General features: G+C 37.2%; 3 protein-coding genes across 3 annotated transcripts; 2 read left to right on the top strand and 1 right to left on the bottom strand.

Moving 5' to 3' along the window:
* Positions 1-882: 882 nt before the first annotated feature.
* LOC113296542 (eisosome protein SEG2-like) lies at positions 883-5,872 on the top strand. The gene is made up of 12 exons (XM_026544848.1): positions 883-1,709; positions 1,800-1,854; positions 2,046-2,145; positions 2,229-2,349; positions 2,458-2,580; positions 2,985-3,068; positions 3,164-3,303; positions 3,714-4,299; positions 4,461-4,575; positions 4,662-4,711; positions 4,796-4,939; positions 5,334-5,872. The coding sequence occupies exons 1-12, from the start codon at positions 981-983 to the stop codon at positions 5,604-5,606; spliced, it is 2,520 nt and encodes an 839-aa protein (XP_026400633.1). The 5' UTR covers positions 883-980; the 3' UTR covers positions 5,607-5,872.
* Positions 5,873-5,952: 80 nt separating this feature from the next.
* On the top strand, positions 5,953-8,387 carry LOC113296549 (pentatricopeptide repeat-containing protein At2g13600-like). Its single transcript, XM_026544854.1, has 2 exons — positions 5,953-8,096; positions 8,201-8,387. Exons 1-2 carry the CDS (start codon positions 5,980-5,982, stop codon positions 8,325-8,327), a joined length of 2,244 nt encoding a protein of 747 aa, XP_026400639.1. The 5' UTR covers positions 5,953-5,979; the 3' UTR covers positions 8,328-8,387.
* A 36-nt stretch (positions 8,388-8,423) lies between these two features.
* On the bottom strand, positions 8,424-12,933 carry LOC113296534 (COP9 signalosome complex subunit 4-like). The gene is made up of 14 exons (XM_026544841.1): positions 12,703-12,933; positions 12,446-12,597; positions 12,190-12,293; positions 12,039-12,099; positions 11,550-11,642; positions 11,319-11,419; positions 10,738-10,846; positions 10,602-10,646; positions 10,406-10,474; positions 10,039-10,130; positions 9,875-9,917; positions 9,478-9,537; positions 9,053-9,112; positions 8,424-8,850 (listed from the first exon to the last, which is right to left on the bottom strand). The coding sequence occupies exons 1-14, from the start codon at positions 12,830-12,832 to the stop codon at positions 8,776-8,778; spliced, it is 1,194 nt and encodes a 397-aa protein (XP_026400626.1). The 5' UTR covers positions 12,833-12,933; the 3' UTR covers positions 8,424-8,775.
* Positions 12,934-16,735: the final 3,802 nt, after the last annotated feature.

Raw genomic sequence — 16,735 nt, 5'->3', positions numbered from 1 at the left:
GTTTTTCCCTTTGTTGAAAATCCACCATCAACAAAACTGTATGCATGAGGCGTGCATGCATGCGAGCAAGACTTGCATTAACACACTTGCATCGTTGGGAGAATGATGCTAAGCAGTGATTGCGTTACTTTGACTGGCAGACGCAATCATTATGCAACAAGGCGGGATGACATGTGTCGGGCACATGGTCGTGAAGGTTTCGAGTTGGTTACACGGAAGTTGAGTTGCTTTATGCGTAACTGAAGGCTAGGACTTGTTTGTTTAGCTTTAGATTGTAGTGGCGTCAGTTGGCACGGCTGGCTAACTGCCTGGCATAAAGTAAATCTGTAACTGCCTGACAGTTACTTGTAAATAGCTTTTGTAAGGCTATATAAGCCTGATCTTATGAAGGGATTGAGTAATCCGGAACAAGAAGAGTGTGTAACCCTAAATTTGTAATAAATAAAAGGCTACAACCTAGTTTTAAAGCTAAGTTCTGTTGGTGCATTTGTCCCTTTGTTTTGGCTTATGTTTATGCATCAAGTGGAGTGTGTATTTGTTTGAAGGCTTGTAAGATCTGTGAACATAATCTCTATTTAGTATGAGCTGAATAAAAAATTAGTCAAGAAGTTGAAGTACTGGCTAAGTGCGAGTTGGCTGAGATTGTGGTGTGGAGCATAATTGCCATTGTCAAGTTGGTTTTGCATTTGGGTGTTACGAACACAGTTAGCCACCCCGTCGGAACCGGCGTTATTAGGCTGATTTAGTAAAATCAGACGATTTTTTTTTGGCGGGTGTCCAAAATCCAAATTGTCGAAATAGTAATCCTGGCGGGAACATTTTTGGGCGAAATTCGAAAACACTTAGCGCCACTTTTCTTTTTCATTTAGATCTCACTAGATTCCTTTATTTTCCTTCTATTTCTATCTCTATCCCTCCCACAAGCAAAAAATCAAAACGAAACCCTAATTCTTCAATTTCATTTTCTCCTGAAGCCAGAAATGGATAGCGATGACGATTATCAATCATTTTTACCCGCTGAAGAAGAATATTCATCTCCAGTTCGCCAGACAAAGCTAAAACGTCTCAAGAAATCAGCATCAATTACATCTCAACCTATTAATAAAAGTCAATTTCATATCTCTTCACCTGAAAAAAACCTAGATTTCGTTCAGCCTGTAGATCCATCTCCATCTCTTTTGGGATCTGAGGGGTTTGACCAAGAAAGGGATTCAATGAAAACCCCAGACACAATGGATTCAGTAGATTCATTTCCATCTGCTCTGGGATCCGAGGGTTTCGATCAAGAAGGAGATTTAATTAAAACCCTAGGCATTACGGATTCTGTAGATCCCGAGGGTTTTACTCAGGAGGGAGTTTCAATTAAAAATCCAGATGCAATGGAGTCAGTGGATCCTGTTCAGCCCGTTTTGGGATCTGAGGGTTTTGAACAAGGAGGCGATTCAATTGATGTGGAAGATGGGTTTGGAGATAGTTTAGATGCTGGTACTGAGAAGTTTGTGGTTAAAGAAAGTGACTTGATAAATGAATTAAGAGCAGAAATGGGGATTGTTAAGACAGATAAGAGGTCTGAAAAGAAACGGCGTAGTCCATCGGCAGGAGTTGAAGAGACTAAAGAGAAAACTAAGAAGAAGAAGAAAAATGAAAAGGATGTTGCTGTTAAGGAGTTACCTAAAGCACCTGCTCCCACCAAGAAACGACTCGAAAAGGTATTCCAGAATTCTACTTCTGTTTTGCTTAATCAATTTGGAATTCTGTAGAAATTGGTTCTGAAATTTAGTTGTTTCTTTTTGTTACAGGAAAGGAAGATTCATCTTGAACAGTTACATGCTGAAACTCAGAGATTGTTACGAGGTACACAGTTTCTGTAATGTAATCAATAGTCAGTTCTAGAATTAGGATAATATGCAAATCAATTTCAGTCTAAGTGCCCACATTGAAAACTTGAAATAGACATAGAAAAGACTCCCTTTAATGTTAATTTGTTAGTATAATTAAACAAATCCTAACTATTGAGGTGCTATCTGACACAAATTTATTTCCAGAGAGTAGAGATGCAGAATTCAAGCCTGTGCCCATTGTGCAGAAGCCCATATCTTCAATTTTGGCGAAGATCCGACAAAGAAAGCTCGAAGTTTCAAAAAAGTATGCCATATATCTTGTGCATCCTTAATGGATTGATGTTCTCTATTTTATATATCATTCTAAAATTTGTTTTATTGTGGCAGAGCTAGTAGTTTGAACATTTACTTCGCCGATTCCAATGATTCGTTGGAGGTAAATAAGCTGGATTATTCTGATAAGCATGCTCAAAGTGCAGATATAGGTGAAGAGAAACACCTAGAAGAGGTAAGCCTCTGAAATGAATTAGTAGTTTGAGGTTTACCCTATTCTGTTCGTCTGTGCTTACTGCTCATAATGCTATTTCATTTAACATAGATGAGCTTGTGTTTTCAGTTCCAGGACAAAGATGTGCCTTTGGCATATGAAAAGAGTAATCATCTAGATGCTGTTAATGTAGATACATTTAGTGACCCTGCATCTTCTTCATTCCAACATGAAAATAGTGTTGCCAACATGGTGAGTTTGCTCTTTCTTAATTTGGATGTGTTGTAAAGTACAGTCTAGTAGTTATTAAGTGGCACATACTAGTGAATGGAAGGAATATGTTTATCGGCTAAAAACTATTTAGTGCAACTGTACGGTACCAGTTTGCACATATGTATTATTTGAGGATGCTATGAGTTAATCAAGATTTTGCCATGCATATTAATAATGCTAGGCGAAGATCTAATAGCTGATTATCGAATCTGTAGATCAATGTTGAAGCACTCATTAAATTTATACAAACTGCAGGTTCTGGACAAGGGATCTAAAAGTGCATGTGTTTTCCATGTTATATGTGCCTCAGTTGATTTTTGTTTATGCATATATAAATCCAAGAATTATATTAATTTCCTTTACATTTTTTTTTTCTGTTGCAGGACACTTTGTTAGGTCTACAACCAAGAGATGTGGAAGATGGAAAAGATGAGGAATCTAAAAGTACATGCCCGACTACACAACAGGTATTTTTTCCATGTTAACCGTGGCTGAACTGATTTTGGTCTTTACATATATAATCCAGAATTATATTAATTTCATTTGCATTTTTTTTTTGTAGAACATTTCATTAGGTTCTCAACCAAGAGATGAGGAAGATACGCCCGCAGACAGTCAGCTCGACAGTCCTGTTGAGGAAGTTATTGCACCTTCATTACAAACTATGGAGTTGCAGTTTGATGCTGCTCAACCCAATGATACGTACGTGTTCAGATTGTTTTTCTTTTTCCCATTTCTCCTAGCTGTAACAACTATACATATTTGTGGTTACCTTTCTCAAGAGCTCTGGAGAATTTGTTTTTAATTATCACATCTACAGTTTGCATTCAAGTCTAGGAAATCCATGACTGAATTAATTGTCTGGATGTTATGTACTGCTGTTATCTTTGTGATTTTTATGGAGTCTTGTCATGGATAACATATAGATTATTTTAAGATGAGCTGTTTTAGAGAAACATGATATCTAGGAACATAATATTTGGCATTCAAATGAAAAAAAAATGATTTATGCATCTTTCATGGTATAATCTACACTTTTTTATACATTCTGAAACTTCAGCTATCCTGGTCTTAAGTCCAAACGGGGTTGATTTGTGCCGATTTATTTGCAGCTCTTCAGATGAAGAGGAAAGCGACAAGGAGAATGTTGAGCCAGATTCACGTAAATTGGATGACCCGGATTTGAACTTGGACACAAAATGTGACCCTGTAAAAGCTTTTCTTGACGAGGAGGCTGAAGAAGAAGATGATAGTGACGACGATTCACGATCCAAAGACGATGAAGATGAGGAAGATAATGAATTGAATGAGGAACTCAAGGATCTTATAGCATATGGGTATGAGGAGAAGCCTGTAGATAATGAAAAACGCGATCAACTTCATCAGATGTGGCTTCAACAACAGGATGCAGCTGAAACAGACAATGTTTTACAAAGATTGAAATGTGGTGCGAAACAGAAGGGGCCGTCAATGCTTGAAGAAGAAGAAGACGAAGAAGATGAGGATGGTGAGCTTGGTGATGATTCTTCCAATGATTTGGGGGATCATGAATCTTCCAAAAATATGGTGCGGATGATTTCAAAGAAAGCAAAGCAAATGATCCCACAGATGTTTACAGATAAGGATGATGCTTTCTTATCTTCAGATGATGAGGAAACAGACCAGAAAATAGTCCGGCAACGTCTTCTCGAGAAAGCTGTAAGTTCTTTGTGCTTGTAGAAGTATAGGTTTCCCAAAAGCATAACCATGTCTCAGATATTTATTTGCTTTACGGGTACCAATTATAAACAGCTGCTGAGGTTTATTCCCCCACCCCCACATTTTTTACTTACTTTGATTATCAATAATATCTTGGACAGGAAGAAGATTCTTCACTTTTACCACCAGCAGTGGATGAAGACTCCAGAGAAGTATTTGATCTTATAAAGAAGCTGAATACTGTACCTGATACCAAAAAGAAAGCAAAACCATCATGTACGGTCAACCATTCTATTTGTGTTTTAATGAGGATCTTTTCACTTCTTACTGTTTCTTATATATTGTGTATCAAATCTGTGCAGCTATCCTTGATGCGTTTATTACAGGAGGAAACAGCAACAGTTCGTCGAGGGTAAGCCAACATATACCACTCAGTATTTGTTAGAGTTGGATAGTTTGATAATTTCAAAAAGAGCTTAAATGGCATGTGTTGCAGTTTTCTTTCTTGGGTCGGGCATCAAGCAACTCTCTACCAGCATCCAGTAAGCATGTCTCGAGCAATGTTCGCTCCTTCATCTTCGGACGAGATGATAGCAATAGCCGGAGTGGAATCTCAACTTCGGAGGTTTCTCTAGACACGGTAACTATGATATCAGCATTAAGTAAAGAAACCAATTTAATAATTTTGTCAGTTCTGTCTCAACTCATCTAAATTCTTGTTAATACCTTGTTGGCTCTATAAAATATTTCCTGAAAAGATTAATTCTGTTAACATAAGTTATTAAATATACAAAAGGGGAATTGATTTTCAAGCATTATTCATTGTTGAAGTCTTTAATTGGCCTTGGTCTGAATAGCACTTGACTTTTAGCACTTTTATTTTGCACTTCTGCTCACTTGAGTTCGTGAGTAATGACTTTTAACTTATTTTGCAAGGGCTTGAGAGTTGAGATATTACCAGGTTGTTATATTCGCGGTTTGTGATGTTGCTTCTGATAATATACTAACTTACTACCTTAAATTGTGACCTGCAGGGCGAGCTTGAAAAGCGAGCACCAAGGAATGCATCGGCTAAGTTCAGTGGTTCCCAAGCCAAATGCAGTACTCAAAGCACAGTAGTTACTGAAACAAGTAGAACTGGTTCTTCATCTTCTTCTTCTCTCCTAGAAGTTTTGAGACGAAGCTCTTCTTTTCAATCTGACCACCATACTCACACTAGGGATGTTAACATGGTTGGCCAAACTCAAGCTCGTTTCCAGTTTGCAGCATTTAAACCCGGAAAGAAATCACTAAAAGGAAGAACTTGACTAGAAATGCGTGATACGTGATCCTCTATACTTCAAAACGGCATTCATTTGAGTATTGTTAGAATAACGGCTTTCCTCTGCGAGCTCATTTCAGCTTCAGACTGCTGAAAATATTGCTCTTGTAAATTATTTATTTATTTACTTATTATTCCACCTTGTTTACACTTGCTTGTTGGCTCATACTGTTTGACCCTAGCGGGCCTAGCCAGTCTATATTGAAAAACAGAACGTCCCTTCAATGAAAAACTGTCCCCGACTTGCACCAATATTTTGAACCTAGCTAACATAAGGTTCTTTCGAAGTGATGAAATTTTTTAAGTTTTCATTTCGTAAAATTATACATCAAATCTGAATCTTCTAAGAGAACTATGGGATGGCATTCTATGGATCAGCCCGACGGATTGTCGGTGATCTTTCACTTCCAGATTCAACTATCTTTGCAAATCTTTTACAGTCTTGTCTCAAATCCAAATCCTTACGAGATACTTCTAGGGTCCATGCACGTCTTATAAAATCCCCATTCGCTTCCGAAATATTCATTCAAAACAGGCTGATTGATGTTTATGCAAAATGTGGATGTTTAAATGACGCCCAGAAACTGTTTGATAGGATGCCGCACAAGAACACCTTTTCATGGAATTCAATAATATGTGGTTTGACTAAGTCAGGTTTCATCAATGAAGCGGCTCGTCTCTTTGGTTTGATGCCTGAACCAGACCAGTGTTCTTGGAATTCGATGGTGTCTGGTTTTGCTCAGCATGATCGTTTTGAAGAAGCTATTGAATGTTTTGTTCAGATGCACAGAGAGGATTTTGTATTGAATGAGTACTCTTACTCTAGTGCTTTAAGTGCCTGTGCAGGATTAACCAACTTAAATACAGGAACCCAAGTGCATGGTTCGATTGTCAAATCACCGTATTCATCAGATGTTTACATGGGTTCAGCTCTGATTGATATGTACTCTAAATGTGGAAATGTTTTTGGGGCTCAAAAAGCATTTGATGGAATGGTTATGAGAAATATAGTTTCTTGGAACAGTCTGATAACATGTTATGAGCAGAATGGTCCTGCTGATGAAGCTCTAGTGCTTTTTGTGAAGATGATGGAATTTGGATTTGTGCCGGATGAAGTTACAGTCGCTAGTGTAGTTAGTGCATGCGCAACGTTGACGGCCATAAAAGAGGGTCAGCAAATTCATGCTCGCGTCTTTAAATGTGACATGTTTAGGGATGATCTTGTATTAAACAACGCGCTGGTTGATATGTATGCTAAGTGTGGTAGAATTGGAGAAGCTAGATGGGTTTTTGATAACATGCCTACTCGAAATGTTGTTTCTGAGACATCCATGGTTAGTGGATATGCGAAAACTGTTAGCGTTAAAGCTGCAAGGTTGATGTTTATGAAGATGACAGAGAAGAATATAGTTTCATGGAACGCATTAATTGCAGGTTACACGCAGAATGAAGAGAACGAAGAAGCACTGAAACTATTTTGTCTTTTGAAGAAAGAGTCCTTACGACCAACCCACTACACATTTGGAAACGTTCTCAACGCGTGCGCCAACTTAGCTAATCTGAAGCTAGGCATGCAGGCTCACACTCATGTTCTGAAACATGGCTTCAGGTTTGAATCAGGACCAGAATCAGATATCTTTGTGGGGAATTCGCTTGTGGATATGTATACAAAATGTGGATCAGTTGAGGAAGGGCGTCGAGTATTTGAAAACATGGTGGATAGGGATAGGGTTTCATGGAATGCAATGATTGTTGGTTACGCACAAAACGGGGATGGAAATGAAGCTTTAGTGCTTTTCAAGAGAATGTTATTGTCTGGAGAAAAACCAGATCATGTCACAATGATTGGAGTACTATGCGCATGCAGTCATACTGGGTTAGTTGAAGAAGGACGCAAGTATTTTCATTCTATGTCAAAAGAGCATGATTTGGTACCATCGAAGGATCATTATACTTGTATGGTTGATCTACTGGGTCGAGCTGGTTTCCTCGATGAAGCAAGGGAACTGATAGAATCTATGCCACTTGAGGCTGATGCTGTTATTTGGGGTTCGTTGTTATGTGCTTGTAAAGTTCATCGTAATATTGAGATCGGTGAGTGGGTGGCAGACAAATTATTACAGCTCGATCCAAATAACTCTGGTCCTTACGTTCTCCTCTCGAATATGAATGCTGAGGTTGGAAGATGGGCAGAAGTTGGGAGACTCAGAAAATTGATGAAACGAAGGGGAGTTGTTAAGCAGCCTGGGGAAAGTTGGATCGACATAAATAACCAACCTCATGTTTTCATGGTTAAAGATAAAAGGCATCCTCTTAAGAAAGAGATTTATACGCTATTGAAAATACTTACTGCACAGATGAGGCAAGCTGGGTACTCTAATCTGGATGAAGGGATATGCTCTAGTTCTTCAGAGGTAAACGAGATTGGTGATGAATCGTGCAATCTGAAAGGTGAACTGGAGATTGCCGCTTTCGGGTAATCAGAATATTATTCTGAAACCAATTTAACATTTTTTAGGTCGGTCTGTGTATCTTGGTATTGCAGCTCAGGTTGCCTTTTTGTGGTATGGCTATAAACAGATTTTCTTGGAAGGTTGGGTACATATCACTGGTACCTACATGCCTGCTTACTTGCACATATCCAGTTATAAGTTCATCTAGAGGCGTGCAAATGTGGCAGTTGTATCTTTTGAAGCAATTCAATTAGAGCGCCCTAGAGGTATGATGAATTCTTCAGGGGAGTTGTTGGAATCTCACTGGCCTTCTACTTACGGTTTTTTTTTTGTCCATAAAGCCATCAAAGTAAAAAAACTCTTCATGCATATAACAGAAGAAAATCTTACTTAAGAATACAACAACAAAAAAGAAAAAAACACACATTCAGGCAACTCAGCTTCTGGCTAAAATTAAACATCTTGTTACGTACAGGAATCTGAAAATGAACTTTGTGAAAAAAGAAGTCTTGTTCAGCCCAAAAGATGAGTCAAGGCAAAACCCAGCATTTCTACAAGAAAAAGTAATTTGCTATTTTCTCTTTTTAACTACACGATATATCCATCTGACGATCTGAACTTGAAACATGTTTAACTGTATCCACCGTCTATGTTTAACTGTATCCACCGTCTATTCCTAACAGTGCAGTAAATTGCAGTAGTTTAGACGGGAATCGCCAAGCCTTTCTTTGACATGGTGTCTAGAACATCATTAAGTGATTGACAAAGGCCCACAATCTGCAAATATTAAATCTTGTGTAAGAGAACAAAACTAAGATACTGTTACAAGCTAACAAGAATTTTCCAAATTAGGGTCTCGATTTTAGTAGTCCTTTGTTCCTTTATTTTGAAGTTTTTTTAAAAAGATTAACACTAATTTTCCAGATCTCAAATTATGGTATATAACTATCCCTACTGGAACAACCGAAAAGAAACTTACATGCTGATCCCACTGTTGAAGTTCCTCTTTGTCGTCATCAAAATGTATGAAGGCCTCAACCTGAAATATAAAATGCGTTAGCAAAACGTAGAATATCTCATAGTTCTAGCCACACAGTAGAATATCTCATAGTTATGACTACACCATATAATCTTGGCACTTCAATCTTAAGCCTTCTGGATATATGTGTGATCTACTGTGCTTGCCATTCTTAACTAGACAAGCATTCACATATTCAGTCACTGAGTTTCTTCTTGATGTTACTGACTCAGCTGCATCACACAGCGAAATAGCGACTGCATAAATCTGACTTTTTCGGTAACCTTTTCCTTGAATGTCGATTAAATAGATATTTTTCTGAATCAAGTAACCTATTACTAGATATTTTTCTGAATCAATCTGGCATCATTAAAAGAGGTTCATACCTGATCAATGGATCCCTTCATCCTATCTTCGTAAATCATTTTCGAAGCGATCTTCTCAGCCTGCAAAAAAACAATGGATGAAAGGCTTAGTTAACCTTTAAATAACTGAATTGCTTTTTCGGTATAAACAAACAACTAGAGTAAATAAGAAAAAAGAAAAGAAAGGGAAGCATAAAACGTTGGCCGAAACGAAAGAGAAAGTCCAAACTGGCTTTGGTCATGTAATTGGCTGGTAATATCACACAACAAATCGGTGAGGACAAGGACTCAAATTGACAATTGACCATATAACGAGGAGAAAGATGTACTACCCTTCTTATAAAGAACATGATATTTATCTACTGATCTAAAAATATAAAACTGAAATCCATAATGGTAATGGCAACAAACTCCATACCTTTGGAGGAGCAATTCCCAGCAAAGCCCCTAATTCCTCAAAGCTACATCAGAAAAGAGAGAAAATTCACAATTGATCAGTAAACAACAGTCTATTCACTTCTCATAGTCAGTATGAGAGGAAGAAAGAACAAAGGAATAAATTCCATAGCCTAAAAGTCTAACCTTATGTTTGTGTAAAGCTTGCTTGCACTCAGAAGATTATGCTCAATCATTGCTCGATCCAGAACAGTAAAGTTATCGGGCAAAAGAGCTTTCTGTTAAAACACATAAAGCAAGAACTGTTAAATAATTTAAACCAAAGTTCTTTTGGTATATTAACTGTGTTAGAAGATGGGGCACGTCATCACTGCCCATACCCTCAGCAAGGCCAAGACCATAGCCTGAGAACATTACCAAGGGCGCCAACCACCCAGGGCACCCAATGTGAAGGTTGACAATGATGTTTGATACATTGATCTGTTCAGGCGAACAGCAAGTAATGAAGCGAAGTAAGAAAAGGAGTAAACAGCTTGAGAAAAAACAAATTAACCTGATGCTCTTTTAGGTCTTCAGCAAATGAATCAATTTCAGGTTTTCTCAAGATTCTCTCCAGATAAACCTGGCATGGGAAAGAAGAATAAGGGTATTAGTACAGTAGTAGTTGTAATGTAGTGTTACAGAGAGAACAAAATAATAGTATTTACACTTTGAAAGGAGATCACAAGTCAAAAGTTTTAATGATGTACCTTTTCCAATATTGGATAAATCTTCAACTTTGAGCAGCGTTCATCCTGGTAAGGAGAACCCAAATAATCAGCATAAGTTGGCAAAATCGGCACTATCAACAAAATCAGAGATTTAGATCTAGATGAGTCCGGTTACCTTATAAAAATTGGCAAGAACTCGAGAGCGTTGGGGGCCAGCAGGAGCCAGAATTGTACATGTCACAGCAGCTGTTAGGGCTTGCTCTAGAGCTTCCTCATCAATCCACCTAATTATCGAAGTTGCCAAGTTATTTTCTACTTCTCTAAAAACTAATACTTGTTCTCAAAAGAAGAATTGCATATTTGCATGATAACACCAAAGTCTAGCAAACTGTATTCGTCATGCTAGTGGTCCACAAGACTATTCATTACAAGTCTTTCCAGACATTGGTTGGTCATGACTGAAAGTCAAAATAGATTACTGGAAAATCTTAAAATCATGACATGCACATTTCTAACATTTCTAACATGAACATTTCTAACATGAAACCCTGTAAATAACTTAGTTCGAGAGTTCAAGACTTCAAGTTATCTGTTAAGTCATAATTACTGAACTACTGTGATTTTGATTGGAGACTTCATGATTTTGATTGGAGACTTCATTGTAGTTATGAGAGTTTCCTAATCTTATTCTTCAACATTGAAAGTATAGCTTGTTTTCTTTCCAACTAAGAAAAAAAAGGGTATTTGACTACATACTCATCTCCGATTTGTCGCTTCTCTATTTGGGAAATTTCGTAATATTTTAACGCAGCATCCAAGAACTTCCTTTTCAAATCCAATATTCTTGCAGCACAAACCTAACACCAAAAAAATTATGAATCAATAAAGTATATACAAGTCACTTCTCCAACTGCTATCGCGATCAGCAGTTTCACAAAACTATGGACTATCTTTTTTTGAAACAGTAAAGAAAATGTTTATTATTACCTTATACTGTAAGACAAGAACTTCTTGTTTACTATTGTTAACCAGGAAAGAAGCTTTATTAGTAAACGTTTCTGCATTTACGGCATCATCATCCTGCCAAACGAAGCCAAGACAAAGGTGTCACATAACTGAAAAGTGATTCCTGTCAATAAGGAACATATAGGTATAATGTATTTTCAGAGTTCAACAAATCTGTATCTTCGCCGTGATACTGTCTATTAAACAGCAAAAAACCTCAGATGCACATTTAATCAAATGACCGTCTCATATAAACCTACACCAAAATCAACCCGAAACTAGCCGGCTTCTTGCAACTAACTACATTGCCAAAGATCAAGAACACGCTGCCTATAAGGTCCCTTTAGGTGAAACACATGTAAAGGTGGAAGCAGAAATAACATATTCACAGGCTAAATCTCTGCACCTAAACTTGGGTCATATTCTCCATAAAAAAAGTAGTATTATCATATAAACAAGTTGTGGAAGTACCTCAAGGTATAGGCTAGCAATTTTGACACACTTGGACAGCTTGTAAGATTCATCAAGCAATCTGAAAAGTTACTTGAGGTTAGATCAATGAGTTCCACTAAAAAAAAATCGATCATAGTAAACAACCAACACCTAAATCTAATACACAAACCTGATACTCGAGTCCAAGTCAATTCCACTGAGCATACGTGCTGCCTTTGACCATTCCTGCTCAGCTTCATACAACTCAGCAAGTTTCTCTCTAATAATCAAAACCTACAAACACACATGACACACTTTTTAAGACAAAAAGTTGTGTAGCAATGCCACAGAGTTCACCTCCTTAATAATAAGAACCTTGTAAGTGCTAGCGAAATCAACAAAACCTAATTTGGGGATAATAAGAACAAGGTGTAGAACCAGAATACCTGTTCTTCAAAAGAGACAGAACGAGATTGAATCTGAGTAAGAAAATTAAGAGCAATCTCTTTTTGAGCTTCAGGTTCAAACCGCCCCAAATCTTGAGCGAACGTTTGTAATAACTGTCTCGATACCACTAATGGAACAGCATCCGACACCACTGTAAACAAACAACAAGTAAAAAAAATTAATAAGTTAAGAAACACAAAAACAAGAAAAATACCGATGTGAGTTATTAAAAGATAACAGATTGTGAATACTAAACTGTGATCTATGAACTTATTAGCTTGTACAACGTCATTAGATGATAGAACTGTTGATAGAATTTGCTTATACTGTTCAATCTTTTGTCTCTGATCAGTTATCTCTGAAGCACTAGCTAGAACACCATCCATGACTGATAATTCTCCAAAATCAAGCCCTTCCGTAAACCCTAGCTTTTGTTTTCTGTCCGAGGAGGAAGAAAAAGAAAGGAAAAAAACTCTTTGTTAAATCAGAAAAGATGGTCTCTTGCTGGAAGTATAATACTGAACGATCCTTTTGGGCTTTCTCAGTTTACTTTGGGCCTGTTATTCTAACCTTAGGCCTGTTTAAAGTTCAAGGCTATAAATATTGAACCGTTTTTTGACGACTACTCAAAAATAGTGGGGACTACTTTGTGATAGGAATATCTACCCTATAGTTATAAGTGGTATCCTAAAGTGTAAAAATGACTAACCTATCCTTAACCTAATTCAATTTAAAACCAACCTAATAACCACCTATATATATAACCATCTCCTCCCATCACCACCGCCGCTCACCACCACCGACCACCTCAAACTACCACCGACGCCATCTTTATATATAGCTTAATTTAAATCATTAACAAAATCAAAATCAAAATTATAACAAACCCATTATTTCTCATTCGTTTTTGGTTGAAAACTGAGAAATAATCGTCCAATTGAGTTGAAAATGGAAGTCGCGGAGAGAACTTCGGCTAGGAATTTTGGGAAATTTTTTGTCGAACTAGACGAACCTGATGGAAACGAAGAACATGAAGGAAAGTTCGGCTATTTATAAAAAAAAAAGTTTCTAGGCGCAGGTTGCCGAACTTAGTTTTAATGGAGTTTTTGCTTTCAGAAAAAAGTTCGGTTACGTCGCGGTTTTTTTTCCTAACCGAAATTTTGGTTCGGTTACGTCGCAAAAAAAGTTCCTAGCCGAACTTTAAGTTCGGTTACGTCGCAAAAAAAATTCCTACCCGAACTTTTAGTTCGGTTACCTCGCAATTTTTTTTCCTAACCGAACTTTTCTCTGAAAACAAAAACCCCATTAAAGATGAGTTCGGGTACCTGTGTCTTCAGAAGCATTAGCCGAAATACACTAGCAGAAGAGTTCGGCTATTTGTTCTTCAGATTTCGTAGCCGAACTCTACTGTCATAGCCGAAATCAGTTTATAAAATTTTCATTTTTTTCGAAAGTTTATGCCAATTCAAGCAAGATTAAGTAAATTTGAAGTATACCTAAGTACCCAAAACCCTCATTTCCAAATCAACCATCTTAAAAAAAAAAAAAAAAAAACCTTCTTCTCAAAAATTATTCTTTTAAAAACACCCAACTAATTAATCTAACCTCACTAATCACTAATTAATCATTACACTAACTAATTTAATTACCAAGGCTAAGTTTGGTATTAAAAAAAACTTAGATAAGGGGTGACTCAATATTACTTCTAATATCCACCCCAAAAATTGAAGAGTGGTCCCCCACCATTTTTGAGTAGTCCCCAAAAAACGATTCTACATATTATCAGTTTACTTTGGGCCTGTTATTCTAATCTTAGGTCTGTTTAAGAAGGCTATACATAAGAACGATTTTTTGGGCACTAGCCCATTTTGTTGGGGGACTGCCCATTTATTTTGGGGATAGATATTTGAAGTAAAATTGAGTCACCCCTTATCTTTGTATTTTGTTAATACCAAAAAAGCTCTTCGTAATTAAATCAATGTTAGTGTAATGATTAATTAGTGATTAGTGAGTTATTAATAGGATAGTTTTGTTATAATCAGAATTATTGAGAGAGAAGAAGAAGAAGAATAATAATAATAAGAAGAAGAAGAAGAAGAAGAAGAAGAAAAATAGGGTTGAACCCAAAAAATCTTATTTGAGTTTTTTATATATGATATGAGTGATTCTTGTGATGATAACTCCTAATCGGAATCAGAACCTCATTCATCTCTTAAAGTATTTGTCAACACTTCTAACGATCCGGGTATGAGTTATTTGTTAGATGATGAATGTTTTTTTCCCCAAATGATGAATTTTATCAGCCACAACCAGAAGATGAAGATATGGGTACTCAGGTATGGCTCAAATTTAGTTAATGTAGTTTGAATTGTGCAAAAAGCTGGCCAATCTGAAAATTTCAGTAAAAAATTTCGGCTAGGTCAAGGTGGTTCGGTTACCTAATATGCATTGCAATGTAACCGAACTCTTTTATATGTGCAGTTCGGTTACTTGATGTAGCAGACGCAGGTAACCGAACTCCATTTTAATGGAGGTTTTCAGAGTTCGATTATATTTTTCCAAATAAAGTTTCCGAACTAATAGCATAGAGTAGACAGATAATAGTTCGGTTTGGTCTAGTATACTATCGGGGTTGTCGAACTTAGAGTTTGGTTTAGTCGTGTGAACTAACTTTGTTGCCGACTTCTAAGGAGAAAATTTGTCATCAAATCTCGGCAAGCTCGTGAAAAATTTCTAGTGACTAGGTAACCGAACTATGAGTTCGGTAAGGCCGATAAACTTTTTACATTGCCGAACTTCTAAGTGTTTCTTATTTGTGGTTGTCATTGACGTTGTGTTATTTCTCGTAGGTTGAGTGTGATCCAATACCAATGGAAAATCAACCTTCCCCAGTTGATAATTTGTACGAGGACACATCCCATCACTACATGAATGACTTGGTATTTAAAGATCCGACAGAGGCAAAGAGTTGGGCTAGACAACATGCACAAAAAGACATGTGCGTATTAGTTTTGAATGAGAATGAAACAAAAACTCGCTTTGAAATAGTTTGTGAGAGAAGCGGTGATCCTGACAAAAGCCACAAGATGAAGGGTTACGTTTATAAGGGAAAGACAAATAAGAAGAACAAAACTTTCTCAAAGAAGATTAATTGCCCATTCAAGCTATCATTTAATCATAACAAATATTTGGATGGATGGGTTTTCTACCGGTTTATGGAAGGTCGTCATAACCACCCTCGTCCGGAGCATCTTGAAGGACATTTTATGGCGGCAAAGCTAACTCCTAAAAAGATGGACAAGGTAGCTAAAATAAGGAAAATGAATATTTCACCACTTCAAATGCTCCAAATACTAAAGGAAGATAATAAGGATAACCACTCATCTTTGTCCACCATTTACAATGCAATTGAGACGATTAAAAGGAAGGAATTGAGAGATAGACAAGTGATGAAACAATTGTTTTTCTTGGCCAAAGAGAAAGACTACGCGGTTCAAAAGGATTTGGATTCAGACGGAGAGATAACACAACTCTTCATTGCGCATCCGACGAGTGTTCAATTGGCTCAATGCTTTCATTAAGTTCTAATAATGGATTGCACTTATAAGACAAACAAGTACGAGATGCCATTATTGAATATTGTTGGGCGTACTTCGACGAAGTCACCGTTTACCGTTGGGTTTTGTTTCTTAAGGGACGAGCAAGAACCTAGTTACATTTGGGCACTACAACAAGTTAAGGCAATCTTCCAAGGTGATGATATTCCCGGGGTTATAGTCACTGACAATGAAGTCGCATTGATGAATGCAATAGAGTTAGTGTTCCCACTAGCCCATAATATGCTTTGTACGTTCCATATATGGTGTAATTTGGTCAATAGGTGCAAGCCAATAATATGTCCACCCAAGAAAAAAGGATATGAGGAGGTTAAGAAGCTACCGGGAGATAAACAAAAGGATGCAAAAGAGAAGGTTGAAAAACAATACGAACTAAATTACGCTAAATGGGTTGCTTTCAACGGTGAATGGGAGTCATTGTGTTGGTCTCTTACCGAGGAAGAGTATTATCTAAATCTTGCGGTGTTTATCGCCCATTGGGATACTCCCGATTACCTCGATGTTGTATCGTATGTTCTTCGCCAATGGTTGGAACCACACAAAGAGAGGTTTGTTTATGCCTATACCAACAAATATAAACACTTGGTAAATCAAGCGACAAGTTTGGTAGAGTCGTCTCACCACCGGTTGAAGAATAATCTCTTTGGATGTGTTGATAATTTTTTGACCGTG

This window comes from Papaver somniferum, chromosome 1 (genome assembly GCF_003573695.1).
Source record: "Papaver somniferum cultivar HN1 chromosome 1, ASM357369v1, whole genome shotgun sequence".
Lineage (NCBI taxonomy): Eukaryota > Viridiplantae > Streptophyta > Magnoliopsida > Ranunculales > Papaveraceae > Papaver > Papaver somniferum.
This window is presented reverse-complemented; position numbering and strand designations above follow the sequence as displayed.

Excerpts from the sequence above, each read along its gene's own strand:
- LOC113296542 (XM_026544848.1), top strand. The coding sequence starts at position 981 with ATGGATAGCGATGACGATTATCAATCATTTTTACCCGCTGAAGAAGAA. Across the intron at positions 2,581-2,984 it reads AAAATAGTGTTGCCAACATG|GACACTTTGTTAGGTCTACA; the intron begins GTGAGTTTGCTC and ends TTTCTGTTGCAG. Across the intron at positions 4,940-5,333 it reads CGGAGGTTTCTCTAGACACG|GGCGAGCTTGAAAAGCGAGC; the intron begins GTAACTATGATA and ends TGTGACCTGCAG.
- LOC113296549 (XM_026544854.1), top strand. The coding sequence starts at position 5,980 with ATGGCATTCTATGGATCAGCCCGACGGATTGTCGGTGATCTTTCACTT. Across the intron at positions 8,097-8,200 it reads CTGGAGATTGCCGCTTTCGG|ATTTTCTTGGAAGGTTGGGT; the intron begins GTAATCAGAATA and ends GGCTATAAACAG.
- LOC113296534 (XM_026544841.1), bottom strand. The coding sequence starts at position 12,832 with ATGGATGGTGTTCTAGCTAGTGCTTCAGAGATAACTGATCAGAGACAA. Across the intron at positions 11,643-12,038 it reads TTGCTAGCCTATACCTTGAG|GATGATGATGCCGTAAATGC; the intron begins GTACTTCCACAA and ends TTCGTTTGGCAG. Across the intron at positions 10,475-10,601 it reads TTTATCCAATATTGGAAAAG|GTTTATCTGGAGAGAATCTT; the intron begins GTACATCATTAA and ends TTCCCATGCCAG.